Source organism: Chionomys nivalis, chromosome 11, assembly GCF_950005125.1.
Source record: "Chionomys nivalis chromosome 11, mChiNiv1.1, whole genome shotgun sequence".
NCBI classification, from domain to species: Eukaryota; Metazoa; Chordata; class Mammalia; order Rodentia; family Cricetidae; genus Chionomys; species Chionomys nivalis.
In genome coordinates this window covers 57,051,085-57,074,780 of record NC_080096.1, presented here as the reverse complement: position 1 = coordinate 57,074,780, position 23,696 = coordinate 57,051,085, and the positions used below count along the sequence as shown (strand labels likewise).

Below are 23,696 nucleotides of genomic sequence, written 5' to 3'. Positions count from 1 at the left end.
CAGGCAGTCACATCTTGTTTCCTTTGAGGCTGGGTCGTGACTGCAGACTGTACTTCCCAGAATTCTCATTGCCCGACCTCTGCTTCCTGCCTGGTCACCCTGCCTATACTTCCTGCCTGGCTACTGGCCAATCAGCATTTATTTAAAATATAAGTGACAGGGTACAGATCATTGTCCCACAGCAAGGGGTCAGGAATTTACGGAGGAAAAGTACATCATCTTATTAAAGGGATAGCTATTCTGCCTATCTCTATAGCTTATGGTGAATACCCCTCTCTCAGGGGTAGTCCCTTGGCCAGATGATTAACCTGCCCAGCTGAATTAAACTCTTAAGGAAGGAGACAATGCGATGTCTCTCTCCAAAAGTGGATTCTAGTCTTGGCTGGGAGGTAAAAACTTTCCTTATTGGGCCTTCAATGCTACTGTAACACTCAGGCCTCTGAAAAGATAGCCCTAAGATCACTTAGGATCCAGATGGGGAATTTGCAGACACTTCTGGCATTTCTCCTTCCAGCCTGGGCAGGGCCGAGGCTTATGGTCTAGGACTTAAATTCAGGCCCCACCCCTAAATTGCTTGTCTCATTTCTGTCTTATGTGCTCGAGGTTACCTCCTCTGAAGAGGAAACTCTAATTGCCCTTTAGGAAATTGGGGATGCCATTTAATCTGGCCTCTTTCTGTTGGGTGAGGTCATTGGGTGTGGTAGTTAGGACATACCTCCAGTGGTCCCATCCTGGGGACCTTGAACATGCTCCAGTGCTTACATTGGTCTAGCAGCAAGATGCAGAAAGGGAAAGAAGTCCTTAACTGTGCGTGGATGGAGAAGTGAGGGAGAAGTAAAGGTGAGAGTTCTTAGCCTCACAAAGCCCAGGGAGGGAACCAGGAGAATTGGGGCCAAGGACATGTTAAAGTTCCTTAGAATCTCTGCTTGGGCTCATAAGAGCCTCCTTCCCACAGGCTCCTCCTCATTTTCCCCTTGGATTTCAGAGGCGGGACTGGAGAGTTGAGCCCAGGATCTACTCTTAGGCACTTCCACAGCTGTTGGAGCAACAGTGTCAGGTTCTTCAGGTGCTCGGTCCTCAGGGAAATGTCTGTAATATCTCCAGATGACATGACAAATCTTTACCAGAAATTCTGATCAGTTCAATCCTTTTGTGGTTGCTGCGTATTACTGGAGAAGTTGAGACATCCCGTTTGGGGATTCTAGTCTCATTAATAAAGGAATTTAAGAACAGACCCAAAAGAAAGCTTCAGAACAGTTTTATTAGAGTTTCAAAGAAAAACTCCAGGCCAGGCAAGCTGTAAATCTCAGTAGCTGCCAGGAGGAGGAGGCCAGGGAAGAGAAAAAGCCAGGTCAGCTGCATGGTGGTCAAGCAGCCACATGCTGGGAGGGGAGCTCCAGAGGAGTGAAAAAGCCCAGAGTACCAGAGTGAGCGGGCTTAGGCCCTGGACAACATCAGAAAGAAAAGGCAGAAGAAAGCAGAAAAACTGTCCCTTCCTGGGTCGGGACTCAGGTGGGCAGATGCAGTTCAGCCGCATGATGCTCATAGGGACTCCTGGAAAACTTGCTTTCAATTATTTTCTTTTTTACCCCTCCCCCCCTTTCTTGGCAGGTGCTGATGAAAAGTAGGAAGCATCAGGACTGTGAAGCTCCACCAATGTTATGTTGAAGGAGTATTCTTTCAAGGCCTGGTTCTAATTCTCCCTGGGATGTGGAGGAGCTGGGGATGTATGGATTTTAAGCCAATGCCAGTGAAATTAGAACCCTATTTTTAACATGAACAAAAGTTTCTATGCATGCCCCTGCCAAGTGTTTAAAATTATTCTAAAGCTTGTTTTTCCCATGTGATATAGATGGACATCTTTCCATCAGTTTACAGATTTGCTTGAATCATTATTAACAAATTGAGACTGTCCTGTAATGCTAGGTTTGCCATAGTTCAACTGTTTCCCTACCAGCAAACATGTTTTCTTTCATTCATTCTTTCTTTTTTTTTCTGTCTGTCCATCTGTCTGCCCTTTCTTCCTTCCTTCTCTCCTCCCCTCCCCTCCCCTCCCCTCCCCTCCCTCCCTCCCTCCCTCCCTCCCTCCCTCCCTCTCTCTCTCTCTCTCTCTCTCTTTCTTTCTTTCTTTTGAAGACAGTCAGCTCAGTACAGTGTCTTTCTTTGAGTGTATGCAAGGTCTAACAATAGAAGGGTTTCTGGATGCAGCCCATATGTGACCAGGGCATCTTCATTTAAAAGTTCTATAGGTACTCTAACATGGCTTTCCACAAAGGCTGAAGCAGTGTTTGCTCACTGTGAAAGTGTGTATTTTCTCACTCACTCATCTGCACTGGGTGTTATGAATCTTACTCATTGGGATTACGTGGCTATAAAAGGTTGTTTTCCATATATATATATATATATATATATGAAAATATATATATATATTAATACTCTGTCTATTATCTAGGTTATAAATATTTAGTCTCTCACTGTAATTTTGTTTTCCTTAGAATCCTTCTCATAAATTTCTTCAAACTGATTTTAGTTACATGTTGGTTTCTGTTTATTCTTTTACTGTTTACTATTGTTTAAATACTTTAATCACTTCTTAAAAATATGGTTCTTTTTTTATTCATATTGATCCCATACTTTTTATTTACCAAATCTTTATTCTATCTGTTTTTTATTAAATAAGGTATAACTTGCATATTGTAAAATCAGTCAGCATTTTAGATACTGCATTAGCTGATTTTTAGTACATTTTCAAGAGCATGCAATCATTATGAATGATCTTTTTCTTCTTCTGTGCTAAGGACTGGAAGACACGACTTCAGACTTGCTAGGCAAGTGATTGTCACAGGGGGGATACTTCTAAGTCCTGTCATGCAGGATGAAGCAGAACGCAATCTTTATTATCTTTTGTAAATTTGCGTATTTGGAAGAGTCCAATCCTAGGGAGGCTCTGAGGAGACTGAGTGACTCTGAGTCACTTGACTGAGGCTAGACAGTCCCATCAGTTCTCCAGCTGATGATAGAGCAGCTTCAGTCTTATGCTGATGGGGAGAGTGCTGGATGGGAGGACCCTCTCTCTCCTTGTGGCCCAGGTTCCTTACAGGCCAGCCCCTTAATTCTGAATAAAATAAATGGATGCAGAATTGTAAAGGAACAGTCTATTTCAAGGTTGTGGGTCTTGAGATTACTCCCTTCTAAGTCAGAGAGATCTGGATATTTAGAGTAGCAATCAAGATTGTCAAAAGAATGACAGCAATCCCAATGGTCAGAGCAGGTGAGACCTCCATCATCTAAGGAGGCCTCCAGGAGGTGCAGGCAAACCCTCCTAAGACAAGCATGTGTTTACACTTTTGTCTTGCTGTCTCAGGTGGGCCGCTCTAAGGCTGTGGCCGTTCAACTTGCAGATGTCCACCTCATCAAGAAAAGGGATGGGGCTCGGTCAGCCGCTATGTAACTGCAAATAGCTTTCTTGTGAAGCAGCCAGTGAGGAAACATCTCTGAACCTCTGGAGATCATCCTGCACCTCCTGCTGCTGTGTAAAGACAAGAATGCCCCCCCCACCCCGCGTGTTTGTGTGCTCCCAGCAGACCCTGTGACTGTCCTGTGGAGTCTCCAGACCTGTCCTCACCCGTTCTGTCACCACCAAAGCAGAGGCTCTCAGCTAAAGCACAGATCCAATCCGTTCAACATTTTATTGAAAGGCTTTTGGTGTGGGTCTGTGGCCTTGGCCCTGTTTTTCCCATCCATCCTCAACCCCGAGTATATATCAAACTGTCTGTATTAGCATGAAGTATTTCCAGTAGCTTTCTCTTATAAAATATAATATACTATGTACACTATAAATTCTTTTATATACCATAAAATTTTCTCTGTTTCATTTTATTGAGTCACAGTGAGATTAATTGGTCATTTTGTTGAACGAGGTAAAGTACCATGAAATTGAAATAATCATTAAGACCGGGTATGTGAGCAAGGCTAATCCTTGACAATCATCCAAGAACATACATAGAAGACATAGAGACATAATCTTGTGTGTGTGAGAGAGTGACAGAGTGTGAGAACAAGCAGGCATGTATGTGAGTGAGCCTGCCTGTTCGTGTGCATATGAAAGCCAGGGGTCAATGTTGGTATCTCTTACTCAGTTGCCCTCTGTTTCTCCCCCCACCTTATCCTTCTGAGCTAAGAGTCTTTCACTGAACCCACCTCTCCCCTCTACCCCATCCTAAGTCCTGCCATTGCAGACGTGCACTGCCATGTCCACGTTTGTGGGTTCTCGGTCTCCAAACCCAAGTCCTGGGCTTGCACAACAAGTATTTTACCTACTGAGCCCAACGAGAGAGAATCTTTGCTGGAAGGTTTTCATTTAGTGTGGGGGCCTGTCTACAGTAGAGTCATACAAGACACACCCCAGACATGTGTGGTCCCTGTCACAAAGTATCTGTGACTCTTCACTAGCACGGGCATATTAGAGGGTTCCTAAGGGGAAAATGACTATTGAAAATATCGTGGAAAATTCCTCAAGTGGAAGGGAAATGTTGACAGTCCCAGAAGAATCGACTTAGTAACTGAATCTTAGGAGTGTCAACAGCAGTGCTGTGAAGTGGGACTATAACATGAGTTATGCATCTGAGCTACAAATAGTGCTCAAAATTTTCTGATAGTTGGGGGCAGAGGTGGCTCAGTGGTTAGGGGGCACTGGCTGGTTTTCCTTGGCAAGGCTTGATTCCCAGCATCCCATCAGACAACTCAAAATTACCTGTAACTCCAGCTCCAGGGCTTCTAACACCTTTGGCCTCTGCAGGCATGCATACACACAAATAATAAATTTATTTTTTCCTGGTATCCAGATTTAAAAAGTATAAAGAAACTGATAATGCTAATTTTAATACCGAACTTTATGTAACCCCAATATCAAAATCTTATTTTAACATGCAGTCATATTTTCTTTAAAAATTATCTTTACGTGTATGGTGCTTTGCATGCATGCTGTCTGTGTACTGCATGTATTTCTGATGCTCACAGAGGCTAGAAAAGGCAATGGGTCTCTCGAATTGGAATTCCAGATACTATGTGGGTGCTGGGAATCAAACCTGATTCTTCTGGAAGAGTAGCCAGTGCTCCTAACCATCTCTCCAGCTCCTCATTCTTTCTAATTGAATTTGTTCCCCCCCCTTTTATATTTAAGTCTTTAAATCCAGCATATGTTTTATATGCAGCACATCTGGATTTGGACTAACCACATTACCTGTGTGCCTAGTAGCCAAGGCTGTTAACTGCTGTGGTCTATTATATAGTCAAATCCTTTGCCAGATGGAAGATTTTAAACGCATTAAGACATACAGTCAGTCACAGCTCATGTAAATGCCCCATGTCGTGGGAAACGTACGTCTTGTCCTGACCCTAAAGTTAGTGTGGATGGTGAGCTCTCTGTTCTGAAGGGTAAATGCCCAGTGTCGTGTTAGGCACTTAGGAAAAATATTAGCAATCATGATTTTTAAATTTACTTAAAAATTAGTAAATGATTTTATTTCTAATATTTCATTCTAGTTTGTGAGACATTTTAAAAGGGTACTTTTTGATATATTTGTCCTATTTCTTACAGAATATGGAAAAACTTTAAAGTATATTCCTCTTTTTATGAATTTTCTTTCAGTGGCTTTTGTTGTGCTTTAATTGGTGCCCTGGCCCACTCTTTTGCATGGTTGATCCACTTCATATGTCTGGTTATTTTCCATGGTCTGCTGATATTTATAAATGACTTGATCATTTATTCTGGGTAACTGATGTGGTCACTGAGTCGAATTATGTGGGCTAATGTTTGCTTTTTTTGCTGATTGATTTCCCCCAAGTGTGTGTAGGGAGGTGATTGATAGCTGGTTTGAGTCTTTGAGCATGTTTTCCTTTTTCATATGTGGGTCCTGACTGTGCTGAAAAGTGCCCACTGTTGAGTGTGGGTGGCAGACTCTCAGTGGCTCCATTATGGTGAGTTTGGAGAGAGGTGTGGCTCGTTAGAGCACTTGACTAGTGTGTGCGAGGCTCTGGATCCAATGTTTAGCATCACAAGAAGGAAAGGCAGCAATAAGCACCTGCTTAGCATATTCTTTTTCAGTTTGGGACATTTAGCATATTATTATATTTCTTTACAGGAATATGCCTGGTTTGATAAAAGCCCTTGTGAAATTATTGCAAATCCAAGCACTAAAGGAAGGACAAGGTGGGGAGAAGGACATTCGGGATATATACACTATCAGGTAAGTCTTCTCTACTGTTGTATTTATTTCATTTTATTTGAACATCGCATTTTGTGTGTGCATGCACATGTATGTGAGTGCATGAGTGTGAGTGTGCATGCATATGAGTCTGCATGTGTGGGAATGTGCATGAATTTATGTGTGTGTGTGTGTGTGTGTGTGTGTGTGTGCTTTCACAGAAGCTGGAGGATAACCTTAGGGAGTCGTTCTCCCCTGTCACTGTGGGCCCAAGTATCAAACTTAGGACATTTGACTTGGCATCGTTACTCTATTTCGCTGTTCTTTTCTCTCCCTTTCTATTTAAAGGAACTTTTACATCATCAGCTAGATTAAGAACAAGATGTCATTTCTTAAGAATTGTTATGTTTTCATCCAGTAGGATATGCACACAGTCATTGTGGGTCCTCATTTCTCAGGAAGTGACTGTTTCAGAGACACAAGGAATGAAAGAGTTGAGCACATGCTGAACACCCCCAGTATGGGTTTCAGGGGAGCTTCTTTGGTACAGAGATCTGCTACTCAAAATCGAAGTGACTTTTTTTTGCTTTAGAATATGTAACTGTCCGTGTGTGTCATCTGGCACTTGGTAGGTGGAAGCAGAAGGCCCAGCACTTGGGAACAGAGGAGATCTGTCTCAACGCTGACAACATGCTGCTGTTTTCTCCTAGGACTGTGGAAACTGAAGAGCTCACTGAGCAAATGTTTTTAAAGCATGGGTGTTGGGAGCAGGGGGCTGGGTAGGGCAGGAAGGCAAGCTTCTTTCCATGGAAAGTAATAGGAGACACTAGTTTGCAAGTGCAGTTACCCAGGTCAATGTCTAGTGAGGAATCACATTTGCTTTTTCTTTGTCATCTCTAGATTGTGATAGGGTGAGTTGCTATAAAAAGAAAATACAAAGCAGTAAGAACAGAGTGCACTGGGGCGTCATACTCAGTGCGTGCTGGTGACCTCACTTATTACCTGCCAGTTCCCAGGAAGCCCTTTCTTAACAGACGGGCTTTCTGCAAGGGACCCAGAAGATGTGCGCGATGAGTTCATGTTATCTCAGGAACAAAATTTTTGTATTTTAAAGAATGAAGGCAGGGGACCATAAATAGGGAGTTGGTTTAGGGGTTGGAGTCGGGATGGCTTATGTGGCCTGTAGTGCTTTGAGCACGTGTAGTAGAGTTGACCGTAGGCGGGATCTCTGAGGGCATGTCTGGAGCAGTGTTGTATGCAAGTCCCGTGTGCTTGTAGTGCTTTCTGCTTGATGGTCAGTGACCAGTGTCTGGTCCGGCAATGTCAGTGTTGCCTAGGATCTTTCTCGTTTTTGTGAGTGTATTATCTGTGGCTTCTTAAGCTATTTTTTTTTTTTTTTTTTTTTTTGATGTTGATATTTCATTCTTTTTTTTTTTTTTTTTTTTATTTTTTATTCTTTTTTAATTAAAATTTCCACCTGCTCCCCGTTTCCCATTTCCCTCCCCTCCTCCCAAATATTGCCCCCTCCCCCCACTCCCCTCCCCCTATCCCCACTCCTCTTCTCCTCCCCCCACACCATTCCCCCTCCCTCTCGATACTGAAGAGCAGTCCAAATTCTCTGCCCTGCGGGAAGACGAAGGTCTTCTATCTACGTCCAGGAAGGTGAGCTTCTAAACAGGCTAAGCTCCCACAAAGCCAGTTCATGTATTAGGATTGAAACCTAGTGCCATTGTCCTTGGCTTCTCATCAGTCTTCGTTGACCGCCATGCTCAGAGAGTCCGGAATCAACCCATGCTTATTCAGTCCCAGACCAGCTGGCCTTGGTGGGCTCCTAATAAATCAGTTCCACTGTCACAGTGGGTGGGTGCATCCCTCGTGGTCCTGATTTTTTGCTCTTGTTCTCCCTCCTTCTGCTCCTCATTTGGACCTTAAGAGCTCAGACCGTTGCTCCAAATTGAGACTCTGTCTCTACCTTGATCCATCGCCAGATGAAGGTTCTAAGGTGATATGCAAGATATTCATCAGTATAGGATAGGGTCATTTCAGGTTCAGGATCAAAAACACCAATGATAGCCTTTGCTGGAGAGGTTGTGGAGAAAGAGGCACACTCATTCATTGCTGGTGGGAATGCAAACTTGTGCAACCACTTTGGAAATCAGTGTGGCGATTTCTCAGGAAATTAGGGATCAACCTACCCCAAGATCCAGTAATACCACTATTGGGAATATACCCAAGAGATGCCACATCAAATGACAAAAGTATCTGTTCAACTATGTTCATAGCAGCATTGTTTGTAATAGCCAAAACCTGGAAACAACCTAGATGCCCTTCAATGGAGGAATGGATGAAGAAAGTGTGGAATATATACATATTAGAGTACTACTCAGCAGTAAAAAACAATGACTTCTCGAATTTTGCGTGCAAATGGATGGAAATAGAAAACACTATCCTGAGTGAGGTATCCCAGACCCAAAAAGAGGAACATGGGATGTACTCACTCATAATCGGTTTCTAGCCATAAGTAAAAGACATTAAGCATATAATGTGCGATCCTATAGAAGTTAAATAAGAAAGTGAACCCAAAGAAAATCATATAGTCATCCGCATGGAGAGGGGGAAGTAGACAAGATTGCAGGGCAAAAAAATGGGAACTTAAGCTATTTTTTAAAGGTTAGATTTGTATTTTATATATTTTTCTAGGCATGCTTCCCAATGTCTTTAAATATATATAACAAAATGTGGCACAATATCTCATTCACTTTTTTTTTTAAAGCCCTGACTGGGTTGGAACTCCAGTGTAGATCAAGCTAATCTTGAACTTACAGATATCCATTTTCTTCTGCCTCCTAAGTGCTGAAAGACATTCATCAGCACACCCATCTTCACTGAAAATACTGTAGGAAACAGGTTTACAGTGAAAGTTTTACAAATGGTTTTATTTTTCTTCTCCCATTACCCTCTCCTCCCTTTCCTCTTTTTCCTTGTTCCTTTTCCCCCTTTTTCTTCTTTCTTTTAGCATGATAGCAGTGCAAGGCTAGCTTGCAGCTTCTTTTTCACCTATTACCCTGAGCAGAATTGATCCTGAAGAGTTGGTGAGTCGATCCTAGCATTTCTGGAGAGGCATTTGCAAACTCCATCTTTAAAAGAAATTCAAAATTTACTCCTAAATTTCTGGGATAGAAAATAATTTCATGTTATTGTTGTTTCATTATTTACTCATTTTTTTTCTATAGAGAAACTACTAAGGTTTTTAATAATCCTGCATGACAGTTTTATTGGGGTATAATTCACAGACCACGTGAGGGATACATTTAAAGTATACAGTTCAGTGGTTTTCGTTCACAGTTATGCAATTATCACCGTAGTCAAATTTAGAACATTTCTTCCTCCCCCAAAGACATTCCTCACCCCATTAGTAGTCAGTTTATATTTTCCTCCTACCCAGGAGAGCATTTCAAATCTTTGGTTCTCCATATTGCCTGCTCATTAGAACCACCTGGGCATGCTTCAAAAGAAACGTAGCACCATCCAAATACTTCACCAGGCCAGAGTCTCTGCTAGAAGCCCCATGCGTTTTTTTAAGTACTCCCAGGTGGGACTGATTCTGGGCAAGTACGTGGGGCAGCAGGCTGTGGACTGGTGTGTACCCTACTTAGCTCTGGCCCCTGCTTAAGTCTAAGGTGGACGTCAGAGATCTGACAAGCACCCAGATGATACTGTTGCTGCTTGTGCTCCCACCCACTGTCACCAAGTAGCAGAGCCACTGTAGCGTGAGCAGCAGCTGGAAACTTGTTAGGAGGCATCTGCTTGGGCTGCACTGCAGGCTGCCTGAATCTGAGTCTACATTTTGGGAGATTTTTGTAGGTAGCTCACGGACTCATTAATGTTTAAGAAGCACAAGTTTAGATGATGGTGGTGTGGACCATTCTGCTCTACTGAAACAGTATGGTTATTCTTATTCTCATACTGGTTGTCCTTACTGTGTGTGACTGACTTCACCCATCCGCCTTGTCTCACCTCTGTCTCTTCTGTAATTCACTGTCTTGCAACTTGTTCTTCTAAACGTAGTCTTATTTTCTCAAGGCAGTAGGTGTAAGGTGTGGCTAGGGAGCCCAGTTTAAGGCACTAAGGATAAATGGGTATGTAAGGTTTGCCTTCAAATAACATGGCACACTAAGAGGTCCAGAATCAATCATCCGAGTTGGTAATGTTTATGGAGAGCCCTTCTGTGAATGGCTGTTTGGCATTATAAATCTGTAGAGTGTAATCGAGTGTATTAGAGCCTGAAGTTCCCCCAGAGGGGATTGCGGATGGCAGGAGCAGAGGAAAGGTAAGACTAAAGTGCAGATTCCCCTCGAGAGAGCTATGATTACCTGAGCCAAGCATAAAATTGTCATGCTGCTTTGGAGCCTTCTCTGCTACGTGCTGGTTAGCAGTATCAACCAGCCTTGTAGAGGCAGCTGGTGAGCTCGATAGAAAACATGAGACTTAATATCGACTCAGAACTTCAGTGAGAGGCACAGGTTTAATATAAAACCATAGTATGGCATATAACTGGCTTTTTGGGTGTAAAGCTGATCTGTATTTTTCATGATATTAAGGACTTTGCTACTTTGTAGCTGTGTTTTAAAAATGTTTGCTTTTTTTTTGTTCAAATGGCTGGCTTATTTGAATCATCATGACACAGAATATGTGGTCATTTCAACGTGTCTGTGGAATGGCTTATAGCATGCAGGTGTGGGGGAGAAGATGTGAGGACCAGGACCCCTAGTGAAGCTGATCCTTCTGTTGGGCTCAGCGCTCAGTGGTTCTCAAAGTCTGTACACGTAAGGAAGACTTAAGAGATGCTTAGAACCACGGCTTCTCTGAGTTGCTTGTCGGAGAGTCTCATTCATTCCATAGTTTTCAGTGACTTGGGAGTCAGCAATTTCATTCAGTTTCTTCCTGATACGGATGTAGGTCATTTTGTATCTCACACTTAGAAAGTCTTCCTTCAGCCCCCAAGAACTTGATGGCATCACATACGGGCTACCAAGGCCCAGAAAGTTTAGGATAGAGGGTATCTTGAGTGGGTTAGCCCCACCTCCTTTCTTCAGTATGACATGTATACTCTTCAGCTTCAAGGAACCAAGTTTGTCTTACCACATTAGTCATGTACAGTGGAGAGGCTGGGAGCAGAGCTATAGGATGGTTCTAAAGAAAAACCAAACCAAAGAGTAAGCAGATGCAGAGTGAAAGAGAGTGAGAGAGAGAAAAACGTAGCGGGTCATAGATCCATTCAGTGACTTAATTCCATGTCTCTAATGCATGCGAGTGTCTTCATGGTCAGATGGTGGGTGGGTGGTTGTGGGAGCAGGAGAGGAAGAGAGTCTTAAATACCCTCTTAGAAACCCACACAGGTTGTCAGGGCTTCCTATGCATAAGGAGTTTATCCTCAGAGTTTTCCATATGTGGTTTTGCAACCTGGGCCTGAAGCACACACTTGCTGTCTTGGAATTTGAGTACAGTTGATTACTGACTGTGCTTCAAGCAGCTCTTCTCAACCTGTGGGTCACAGCCCCGTGGAATTGCATGTCAGAGATCCTGCATATCAGATATTTTACATTATAATTCATAACAGTAGCACAGTTATAGTTGTGCAGTATCAATGAAATAATTTTATGGTTGGGGCCATTACAACACGAGGAACTTTATTAAAGGGTTTCAGCATTAGAAAGGTTGAGAACTGGTTTAGAGAAAGAGCTGAATTGTTGGTGTTGCTAGTAAAGTTGGTCTTGCTCCACCTAAAGTGTCCTTGTTGAGTTTCATGGCTTACTCAAGATTAGATGGCTACATTTTAACAGGACTGCAAATGTTACCTGAGGATGGGGGTAACTGGGAGAAAGAGGAAATACATTTTGTTCTTGCAGTTAATTAGCTCAGGAGCCCTAAACAAGTAGGAAATGCCAAGTGTGTGTCTCATCTGCAGCTGTGTAGTAGAGCCGGCTAAGGAACTTCTCAATATACCTGTGACTGAGCACAGCTTAGAATGCCTGTGGGTCAGCCAGAGACCTTGGGCTTTTCAGTTTCCCACATAAGCCCCGTGAGAAGGTCTTGTGGGGAATTGCTAGCCTGTGGTTTCAAGGAAGTGACAGGGATGCATTGTCAGACCTTCAAATCTTTTAATAAGTGGAAGGATTCTGTGTGAATTTTTCTGATTAAATGCTGGCAGCCAATCCCAGTTTTTTAGTATGAGGTTGGCAGACACAACACGTCTGTTCACAGGATACAGTCTGTGGGCAGTGAAGTTTATGACCTGCTTTAGGGACTTAAAAATGTTTTCCGTAACTTTAGAAATGCTTTTCTGCTTATAAACAAATTTTAAACTAATTAACATATTTTTCATTTTCTTGCTATTAAGACATCTTTTAGTTTAGACTTTCTTTTCCCTTTGTTGGGTCTAAATTGTTGGCTGCAAGCGTGAATATCTAAATTTTTATGATTTGCCAATTATTAGAGGCTAGTTTTCTCATTTGCTTTGTAATGTGCTATTTCCATGAAGTTTCATCGTGTGCTTTGCATATTCATATTATGGCAATCTTTTTACGGTCTCTTTGCTCTCAGCAAAAGTGAGGAAATAGCTGTGAATTCATGAGCAGTGACTGCTTGTTCCAGAATTTGTGCTTTATTCTGATGTGCCAGACAGTGGCTGACATGCACAAATATCAAATGTTCAGAGCCCTGTTCGTGGGAAGCTGTGCTTTCTGGAGTGAGGGAATATTTAATGACTTGGCAGATGGCTACTCTGAAGTAGGCGATGAGGCCAGTAGCCGAGGATGGTTGGACCCTGAGCAGATTGAAACTCTGCACCCTGCGTGTGTGTTTAGTCCTCCATTTGTAGTCATCATGGGGTTGATAGTTAAGGATTTAAACATCCTAAAGGCTGAGCTACTTCTTAACTCATATTGACTCTTTGATTGAAGTCAGACTTATCCCTTGGGGTAATCGAATATAGAGATGTCAGACAGGTACAAAAATATTAATATGCACTTACAGAAACTGCTTTGTGGTGGTGGGTGTCAAAATAGAGCTCTGTTTTTAATTTTGGTATCTTTTCTTCTAAACATGTAACTTTTTGCATCTCCTCTTACTGTGTATTTTGAAGGAAGACATGTTCTAGTGACTTGAATAGTTCAAACAATTTCTCCAATGCGGACACTGTGCCATGTGAGAACTCCATGTGCTGGAGGGGCCCAAGGAAGGCTGAATAGCGGCTGCTTAGTGCTCAGGGCATGGAGAGATGGGCATGAGTAAGGCCATAGTGAACGAAGACTTTTGAGTTTCATTTGAAGAGTAGTAGGAATTCATTTATCCATTTTTTTAAATATATGGGTATCTTTTAGAATTGCATATTATGATTAGTTGTCACTTAAAAAATTCTTTTAAAAGATGGAACCCTTTCTCATAAAATGTCTTTTATGGCATTGGCATTTTTGAATTTCATAAACAATGCTGTTTGTCTCTGAAGAGCACACACCTGGCACCAGTGATAGTCATCCTGTTGTTCATTGGGTTTAATTTTGATCACCTTGCCACTCTCTGGTCACTTTCCTGTCTATCATAACTAAGGAGAAATCTGTAGTGGAGACACCGAGGCTACGCAGAACCCTGCTTCATATTCCTCACCCCAGGGTTCACTGTGATGGCTTCAAAATAGTGATCGCCCCCCCACTCCCCAGTAAGTCACATTGATAGTGGCAAAGGGGCACCTGGGATGGTTTTAGAAGAGAAGATGACAAGTTATCAGGAACAGATGAGATTTTAACTTGGAATTATTTTTTTCAGGGAAATGCCCCTTAATGCATTTATTATACTAATGTACTTTACACAATATACAGCTGTTTCTAAAATAAAAAAGCTAACACTTTAAAATAGTATATGGTTGTTGATGTCTATTGTGATTTTGTTTGAGACAGTATTGCCATTTTACTTGGCAGATCTGGAACTTGTTATGTAGAACAGGTTGGCCTTGAATTCAGAGGTTCATCTGCCTCTCTTTACCTACCAAGTGTTGGGTCTAAAGGTGTGCACCATCTAGTTCTCTGTGTGTGTGTAAGTGAGTGCAGGCATGTGGAGGCAGGTTCTCTCTCTTTTGTTTTCTTTTCTTCTCTTTTCTTTTTCTTTTTTTTGAGACAGGGTTTCTCTGTGTAGCTTTGGCACCTGCCCTGGCACTAGCTCTTGTAGACAAGGCTAGGCTCCAGCTCACAGAGATCCACCTGCTTCTGCCTCCCAAGTGCTGGGATTAAAGGTGTGTGCTACCAATGCCCGCCTGAGGCTGGTTCTCTTGTGGTTTACTGATGCTTGCACCAAACTAGCTCGTGGACGCTTATGAACATCTGGTGCTTCTGTATCGACTGTGTCTCTAAAATCTGTAATCTCTGGGGATTACAGATTCACGCTCCTGTGTACAGCTTCGCATTGGTTCTGGGATCTGAACTCAGGTCCTAAGGCATGTGCTGTACAAACTGAGTCATCTTTCTAGCCCCTAAATTTAGAGTTTTTAACTTAAATTTTATTGTTGTTATTTGGAGATTGGTTCTGGCTATGTGGCCCAGGCTGGTTTGGGGTTCATGTTCTCTTCCTCAGAGTGCAGAGTACTGGGGTTCCAGGCATATGCCATCACACCTGACTGACATTTAGAAGATTGTTTAGTGCTTCTTGTTTTACTGAGATATAATTTATATGCCATAAAATTCTCTTCAGTTGTATGAGTCAGTGGACTTTATTAAAGTCAGGAAATTGTCTAACTCCACTACTACTTTATTTCAGATTATTTTATCATCTCTAAAGGAATCCCATATATAAGATCAGTTCTCTCTCCCACCCCCAGAAAGCATTATTTGGCTTGCACAGTCTATGTACAGAATTTCATGTGATGAAACAATACAACGTGAGGTCTTGTATATTTGACTTCTTGGCATAATATTTTCAAGGTTTCATCTGTGTTGTAGCGTGTACGAGTGCTTCATTCCCAGATACATGTGTATACAACCTTTTATTATCTCAGAATTTCTTGTTATGTTTACTAGGAAGAGAACTTTCAGTGTTTGGCTTTTACATTTATCCTGAAGGTAATTATTTAAAAAGTTATTTGAAATAAACCTTAGTTTTTATTCCTGGTGAAGGTATCAGGTAGCCATTATTGTGGGTGAGAACATACCATGTGTAATCTGTTTTTGGGGAAAATGGTGTTTGCAGTTCTTCTGAAAACAGATTAGCCAAGCTAAATGCAGCAGGCACCCTAGGTCTATAGTTCACTTTAATGTGTTTGCACTCACCATTGGAGAATTACCATCAGGATCTTCTTTAGGAGACCCTTCCAATTTTGTACTCTGACCTAGGAATGTGTGAACATAGTTTAAATTTTCTACCTTTCAGTTCAAAGGGCTTATTGAAGATGAGGAACGGAGTGTCAAGGTCACTTCTGCTTCCGGACAAGCTCAGTGGGGCTAAGTAAAAGGAAAGAGCAAACCAGGGCCGTACTAGGTGATCGTGGACGGCAATGCCTTGCAGCATTACTGGCCTTCTCTGCAACCTGATTTTTTCTGTTTACATGAATGTTTTACTTCTTACTTTATTCTTTTCTCTCTTTGTTTCTGATTTTTATTAATGATTCTAATCATGTGGGTTTGCAGTTGTGATTGGCATTCAGACCCGAAGAATAAGCTCATATGTATTATATGTCTCCAGCTAGCAGTGGCCCCTAGAAAATGCACAAAAATTTTAAAATCTAGATACCAATATAAAAAACTGTCATTATATTTTCAAGAACACGTCTAAAGCCATGAAAATAATTCCATTTTTCTTTTCTTTTAGCTTATGTATTGTAAATCATAGCGGCATGTAACTGATATAAGAAAAGTCTTAGATCCTTAAGTACCACTGTCTTCCTGACCCTAAGTCATCACCTTCTTCTTAGAAGATAACTTTGCATTAAAAGTCTGGTTCTCATAATAGCCATCCCAGGGAAGGAAGAGTGTGAGGGCAGCACCATAGCAAGAGCATTACTTAATAAAAGTCTTATATACGCCCTACCTGCCTGACAGACCTAAGGAAAGATATAATCAGTCAAAAATTTCTACATTAGAGCGCTTTTGCTCCAGTGGTTTTCTGTGAAGTTCTTGTGGGAAGCACACACATACATTTGTTTTCAAATTATATTATACAGTGGTTTATTATTACTCTTAATTTCTCTTTTTGATTCATTTGTATAGTAATATCTATGTTGTAATTCTCGTAACATTTTCCCATCATGCGTCTTTAAACTTATCCGCAGGGATTTAAAAACGTGTCTCGCTTCTCGCCAGCACTCTCCCATCAAAATTCCGAGCAGGTAGAGAAATGCTTTTAAAATGCATATTTGATGGAGCAAGTGCTGTGCAGTGCTCTGAACGCACCAGGGTCAAGCTGCAGACATGGAAATGCACGGTGACTTGCAGGCATTGTTTCTCACACAGAAAAGGCGCTCTGTGCCAGTCACCGAATCCACGATATAAATCAAATCATAGCTTTCTGATACTTGGAGATGAGGCAAAAGGTTGAGGTCACCTAAAGGTTATAGATAACTTTTGCTTCCTGATTTAGCTGCCACACAGCTAATTTTTTTATTCTCTCATTTCTATTAAGATTGATGCATTTATTCTTGAAAAGGTGACTATGGGTTGCATACCTTATTTTATCATGCGTCTGTGATAGTCTGGTGGAACCATGCATACATAATCCTTCTTTTCCTCTGCTCCGTAATTTCAGATGCATGCACTCCTCTCCACTGTCAGTAATACTAGTCAAAGGTGGGGAGCAATGGAATATTTCCATCCACGTCTGCATGCTTCTTTGTGGTCTCTGTCCTCTGTTTCTGTATGGTATTGACTCTGGAACAAAACTGACTTTCATACTTTATTCTTTCATTTGTGACTATATGAATAAAGCAATCTGAGTTTTTAAAAGATAACATGAGGGGCATGTTTGGTATGTGTATATGTAACTACATTCTTTGTAGTAGTGCATTTTGTACACAGTGGAGAACAAAAAAGATTAAGACAGAGACCCAACTTTTAGGCTGACTCTGTTCTCACTCATAAATTTTCCCTGGCTAGTGTTGATGGGACTCTTTTGTTTGTTAGGTATTGTGTTACATGCTTTACTTAGAATATCAGTTAAAACGTTTGCATGTCACAAATTAAGGAAAGTGCCAAAGAATGTTCAACAAATTGGCTCATGTGGCATGCCAAAGAAAAACCAAGGCACAGTAAGAGATTTACAGGCACTGGAAGCCAATGGAGGATGACCTGCCTGTCTTATTTGTATTGATTTTAATCTTTAGAAATGATGTTATCCTCCTTTAAGGAGAAAGCAGATCTATAGGCCATCTCAAGAGCTAGGAAATTCTGATTTAATCATTTCTCCTTTTGGATACAGCACTTTACTTTCCTTGGAAGCAGACAATGCACAATGTTTTTTTTTTTTTTCTTAGATAAAATAGATAAGGCCGTATGTTTAGCAGACATTGGCCTTAAAGCCATTCAGGCTTTCCATAGAATTACTTGTTGGAGCACCATTTTTGTGGCTTGCTGCCTTTTCAGGGTTTCATTGCATTTATGTACACAGACTTTTCTATCCTGCAGCCGTTCCCCAAATAACAACAAAGAGACTTATTATTAATTATAAATGCTCGGCTGATAGCTTAAGCATGTCTCCAGCCATCTCTTACAATTTAAATGAACGCATTTTTATTCATCTATGTGTTTGTTGCTCTGAACTCCTTTTACCTCATCTATGAGCTCTCAGATTCTGCCCTTCTTTTTCCCAGCGTCCTCCTAGTCTGCCTCTCCTGCCCAGCTACAGCTATAGGCCAGTCAGCTCTTTATTAGCAATGAGAGTAATACATATTTACAGTGTACGAAATTGTTCCACAGCACATATACTCCTGTGCATCGTCTGCTTAGGATTCGGTGTTCATATGGGTTATGCAGCCTGAGCTCATTTTACAGGTGAGGAAACTTTGGTCAAGAGAGGTTAATTCTCTTGTCATGCTTTGCTGGAGAATGTAAATGTGGAGGTGGACATGTCGCTCAGTTGTTAGAGTTCTTGCTTAGTAAGTATAGGCCCTGGGTTTGATCTGCATAAACTGGGCATGGTGGTGGATGTCTGTGATCCCAGCACTAGGGAAGAAGAGGCAGGCTATGTAATGAGTTGGAATCCAGTCTTGACATGAGTCTCTCTCTCTCTTTCTGTCTCTCTCTATATACATATATATATATATATATATATATATATATATACATATATACATTATACATCTACATACACACACACATATATAAATTTAGAATTGATAATTCTGTGCTCTCTGTTCCCACGGCTACATCCTCTCCAGTTTTAGTTTTATGTGAGTTAGGGACATGGCTAGGTAATAGAAAAAGAGTTCAAGGGTGCTGCTGTGTGATTATGACTTATAGAAAAACCATGACAGTGATGACAATGATGATGACCTAAGGACAAGCTGATTGAATTAATGAATCATTTATTTTAAGGAAAGAGGGTTTATTTTGGTTCAGAGTTCCAGTTCCAGCTCATCATGATAGAGATCTCATCGTAGCAACGTGAGGCTGCCATAGTCAGAAAGTAGACGGATGCCTGTGTTCAGTGCATGCGCTCTCTCCCCCTCTCTTTGAAAACCTTTTATTTTTTTTATTTCCTACATCCAAACAGTGTGTCCTGATCATACCCATCTGTAATCCTTCCTACTCCTCTCTGCCACCCTAAGCCATTATATTCCCACTTTCTTTTCCCTCCCTTTCTTCCCTCCCTCCCTCCCTTTCTTCCCTCCCTCCCTTTTTTCCCTCCCTTCCTCCCCCCCCTTTCTTCCTAAACCTCATAACTCACTGAGTCCATTTAGTGGTGACCTTGTGGCTTCACCATGTGCAGACGACCGTACCTGTACAGGATTCATGAAGCAGGGACCATGTTTGGGTAGAAGACATTTCACAACATTCCTCCTTATCTTCCAGCTCTTAAGTTCCTTCTGCTCCCCCTTCATGGGTCAGGTATTGATCTAGATGTCTGATTTAGGGCTGAGCACCCGGTAGTTACTTCTTTAATGGTAGTTACCTTGACCAGTTGAGTCTCTATTAACTGCTGACCACCACAGAGAGAAACTCCCTTGGCCAAGGTTGAGGACAGCACTAAACTATATGTACAAACATAAATATTTAGAAGGTAGTTTGGCAACTTGTTGGACTTAGAAAGATAATAGTAATAGGTTCTTGCTTAGGATCTTTGACTCTCTGAACCATGGTCCTTTGACCAGATTTATAGTACTAGGCATAAATTCTCTCCTGTGGAATAAGCCTCAGCTATGACCCAGCAGCAATTGGTTATCCCCCAAAACCTTTTGGGCATATTTTGCCTGGCAGGTTTATATTGTAGCATGAAGAGTTCTCTGTTGGATCATAGCATTGTCATTTCTTGCAATCCAGCAGTTTGCACACCCCTGCTGGCACTGTTAGAACTAGCTACCAGGGAGGCAGTTTTCCCATCAGTTTCAGCTTGATTCCACTAGGTCCTGCAAGGAGCATGTGTTATGTCTTCAGCAATAGGGTTTTACCATCTTGTTCTGGTGAGCTATATCAATAGCTGTGTCCCTTTCTTTTGGGGGCCACTGGGGCCTCATTGACCAATAACTAGTAGGGAGGTGTAAATAAATGATTGAATCTTGAGGCAAACTCCTCTCTCTCTCATTCCCCCTCTCACAATAGTAGTTCCAATTTAAAATTTCAGAGTTTAAACTGTGTGTCTTTTCAAATGACTTGAACATTCTCATTTGGATACATTTTAAAGAAGTTGAATGGCTAACAAATGCAAGTGAAAGGAAGAAAGAAAAATCTTGAATAATCTGTAAATTTAATAATCAAATCTTGAATACATCAAGAAGGAACTGTACTCAGCCTTATGACATTTTACATCTTCTAATTATAATATTTTTGATAGGATAATAACTTCATTTTCTGTCATACTCAAATTAGCATCTATATTCTCTAATGATGTTTATTTTAGAATGGGGCTTATTTTTTAAAGGAATAATTTTACATTTTTTTTTTTACATTTTAAACCTTTTAATTTCTCTTGTGCATCCAATGCTAAGTTTTGTTAAGTACATTTCCATAAGAAATGTAAACTTTGGCTTTGGTCATGATTGATTACTTTTAGTTCTGGGTAAACGGGGCCTGGTGCCACTTTCTGTTCAGCTTTGTGCTTTCCATTCCAGTTCAAGTGGTGGGCTTCCACGAATGGTTCTGAACCAGAGACAGTTTTACCCCAACAGGGACATCACGCAGTCTGAAGACACTTTTGATTGTCAGTACCTGGAGGGAGCACAAGAGCATTTGGTGGGGGGAGGCTAGGTTGCTGCTGAGCAGGCTGAGGGGAACAGGACAGCATCCCAGTGAAGACTTGTCTGTCCAACGTGCCAGCAGTGCTAAGAATAAGCCACTCTCATGCACAATAGCTGTGCACTTTGTTGAATTAAGAAATATATACATTCTATTACTTGGGTGCAAGCCTTTCTGTATTATTTTTATGTGTATTCACATATCAATTTGATGATACACGAGGGAGAATTTATATCTTTGCTTCATTATGCTTAAATTATAAAAACAAAATTTGGCAATTATAATTGATTCTGGGTTATTTGTGTTCATTTGAAATAGTTTAATATTAGTAATCAAATACTAATCAACAACAAGAGCCAATGTTTCCATTATTTGTGTCACTTCTTTCAAGATTATCAGCCTCTCATAATCAACATTGTACATTGTTCTTTACAATATTGTCATTAGAGTGGACATAATCAGTTGTCTGGACAAGTTAATTATCTAGAGGTCTAAATTAGTAATTAATTTGGACCTTTATTCTAGTATATTCTTCTTAATCTAGTTTTTAAAGATTAAGTCTGCGATGCTAAGTGGAATGGGCCAAATCCAATAGCGGGTGAAGCATGCCCTCCGTGTCCTGCAGCAGGGTGAATGGTTCTTTGCAGTCTGGCTGGAACGTAACTGTGTCAGAATCATAGCTGTTTGCATGTGTGTCATTTCTCCTATTTTAAAATGACTGCCTTTTATTTCTGTTGACCTGATTTAATTTGAATACATTTTGAAGGAGACCTTGATCTGCAGTAGTTCTCTTGTGGGGGTGGGAGAGAGATGGGAAGGAGAATAAGGGTAAGAGGTTTAAGGAGATATGCTAGCTCTTGGAGGGCTAAGGAGCAAGGAGCTGATTTCTTTTTCCTTTTTAAAAATTTTTTATTTCATGCGCATTGGTGTTTTACTTACGTGTTTGTCCGTGTTTGGGTGCCAGGTCCCCTGGAACTGAAGTTACAGACAGTTGTGTTCTAGGATCCATTCTTAAATTTAGACCTGCGAGATTCTGGATCCATTTTCTTTTCAGCAGAAGAATTAGCTCCACTTCCTTAGTTCAGGGAGCGATAGCTTTGTGGATTAGAGGTCCTGGAAAATGTCTGTAGCTGGCATTGTTTGTTTTCTTTTTTTTCCTTTTCTGCTGTATTTGAATAGAATTTCTGCTCCTGAAAAGACAGTTAATAACGTGATTTCCTGTGTTTCTCAGAATTCACCCGCAGCCTTTGATCACCGTGCTTGAACACAGGCCTGATTGCTGGCCACTGCTCCTGCAGCAGCTGACTGCCTTCTTCCAGCAATGCCCTGAAAGGTAACATGAAGTGAAGTAAATGAAGGACACAGAATGGCGTGTGCTAAGTTTAGAGCCGGCGCTATGTGTTGTTCTTGTTTTAGCTTCTGTGACTCTGGAGAGCGAATGTTCTAGAGGCGGTCATACGTGCTCTTTTCCTTTGGCAGTAAGGGAACATGATCTGCCAGGAGGATTGGTTGTTGAACTGTCCGGTGGAGAATAGCTGTTATTAAATCTGCCTTTGTTGGATTTTATCCAACTCCCTGACTAAGCTCTCTATTGTCAGTACTCCTTTGCATCTTGTTCTTCATCTTTGGTTATTGCAAATGATGAGCTGTCTCTCTTTTGTGTTCCCGCCACAACTTGCAGTGCGATCGGTAACGTCATTAAACTTACTTTCTCTGCTGTGAGCTTTAAAACCTTTTGGAGGATAGTGATCCAGTTCTATTGCCCTTTTTCATAATGCCCAGAACATTTGTAGGTGCCCTATACATCTCAAATTTTTGTGAACAAAATCCATGAATGGGTTGAAGATTTTCTTACCATAGAAACCTTCAGACTGCAGTACCTTGTAATCAGCTACAAGAAGGCAGCTCAAATTATCACCTTCACCTTAAATGTTTTTTCATAGATAGATTAATAGTTTCTAGATGAATCTTTCTTCAACTCTGTCAGAAGTAAAAACCCAGATAAATTTTAAGGTGAGTTTACTTAATGAAATTTTTGGGCCATATAGAAGTTTTAAATTGTTTTATATTTGTTTTAACACCCCCCCTCCCCCATTGAGATAGTGTACTATGTAACTTGGCTAGCCTGAACTTCACTGTGTAGATCAGGTTGGCCTTGAACTCAGAAATCTGCTTGTCTCTGTTTCCTGAGTGCTGGGATTAAATCTATGTGCTACCATGCTTGTCCCTACAAAGGGTAATTTCAGTTCTAAATTTGCACTGTGTGTTTGTGCCTTGCAGTATGAAATTGATAATTCTGGTTGCACTTCTTCAGTAGACCATCAGATAGAATATTAGGAGCAGTAACTTCAATTTGTTGTTTAGAAGGTAATAAGAATAGGAGCAGTGGTTCACAGTCGTGTGAAGGAGTCAAAATGTAAAGGCATTCTAGTTCTTTCCATGCTAGGAATTATTACTCAAACTAGATACTTAAGTCAGATAAACTGAGATGTCGGTATCTCCTCATACCGGACGTAACGAGTGCTCACGGAACTCTGGAAATGCAGAGCAGGAAATCAGAAGTGATTCAGCTAGGGCGAGTTTTAAGATAGCATTTTATCATGAAGGAAGCACAACAATACAGTTTCAGTTATGTTAAAACAAGAGTGCTTAGTTCAGCTTTGTATCACAGTTAATTACTTCTTACACATAATAAATGAAAACACTGAATAAAGTGAAAAAGAATAAAGTTGTATTTGATTGATTTATGCTAATTTTGAATATCTGTAACTTTATATAACCACATTAATTAATTGCACATTTCTTTGAAGTCCTGGTGCATACAGTCTTGGTGATACAGCAGCAAACAGAAACCTATGGTTTGTATCCTTATTTGAATTATAGTTTGGCAAGGGATATAAATGCTACATGTTTTGCCACGAAAGTGTATAATGGTGATCCGACCACAGACCACCTGACAGGGAAGGAAAAGGACCTCAGGAAGTCATTGCAAAGTGGAGAACTGGAGGATGATAGAAGTAGAAAGACCAGCAAGATGGAGGCCAAGTGTGACCCCCTGAAA

At 41.1% G+C, this 23,696-nt stretch overlaps 1 protein-coding gene across 5 annotated transcripts in view; it reads left to right on the top strand.

Moving 5' to 3' along the window:
- Positions 1-23,696, top strand: part of Focad (focadhesin) — a 283,297-nt gene that overhangs the window by 50,123 nt on the left and 209,478 nt on the right. For 3 of the 5 annotated variants that reach the window (XM_057783562.1, XM_057783563.1, XM_057783566.1), the window contains exons 5-6: positions 6,144-6,248; positions 21,867-21,968. In XM_057783562.1, the coding sequence (XP_057639545.1) occupies positions 6,144-6,248; positions 21,867-21,968 (207 nt within the window). Of the gene's footprint in view, positions 1-6,143; positions 6,249-9,239; positions 9,299-21,866; positions 21,969-23,696 lie in introns of those variants that run through there. The other 2 variants (XM_057783567.1, XM_057783564.1) reach the window with 2 other exon arrangements.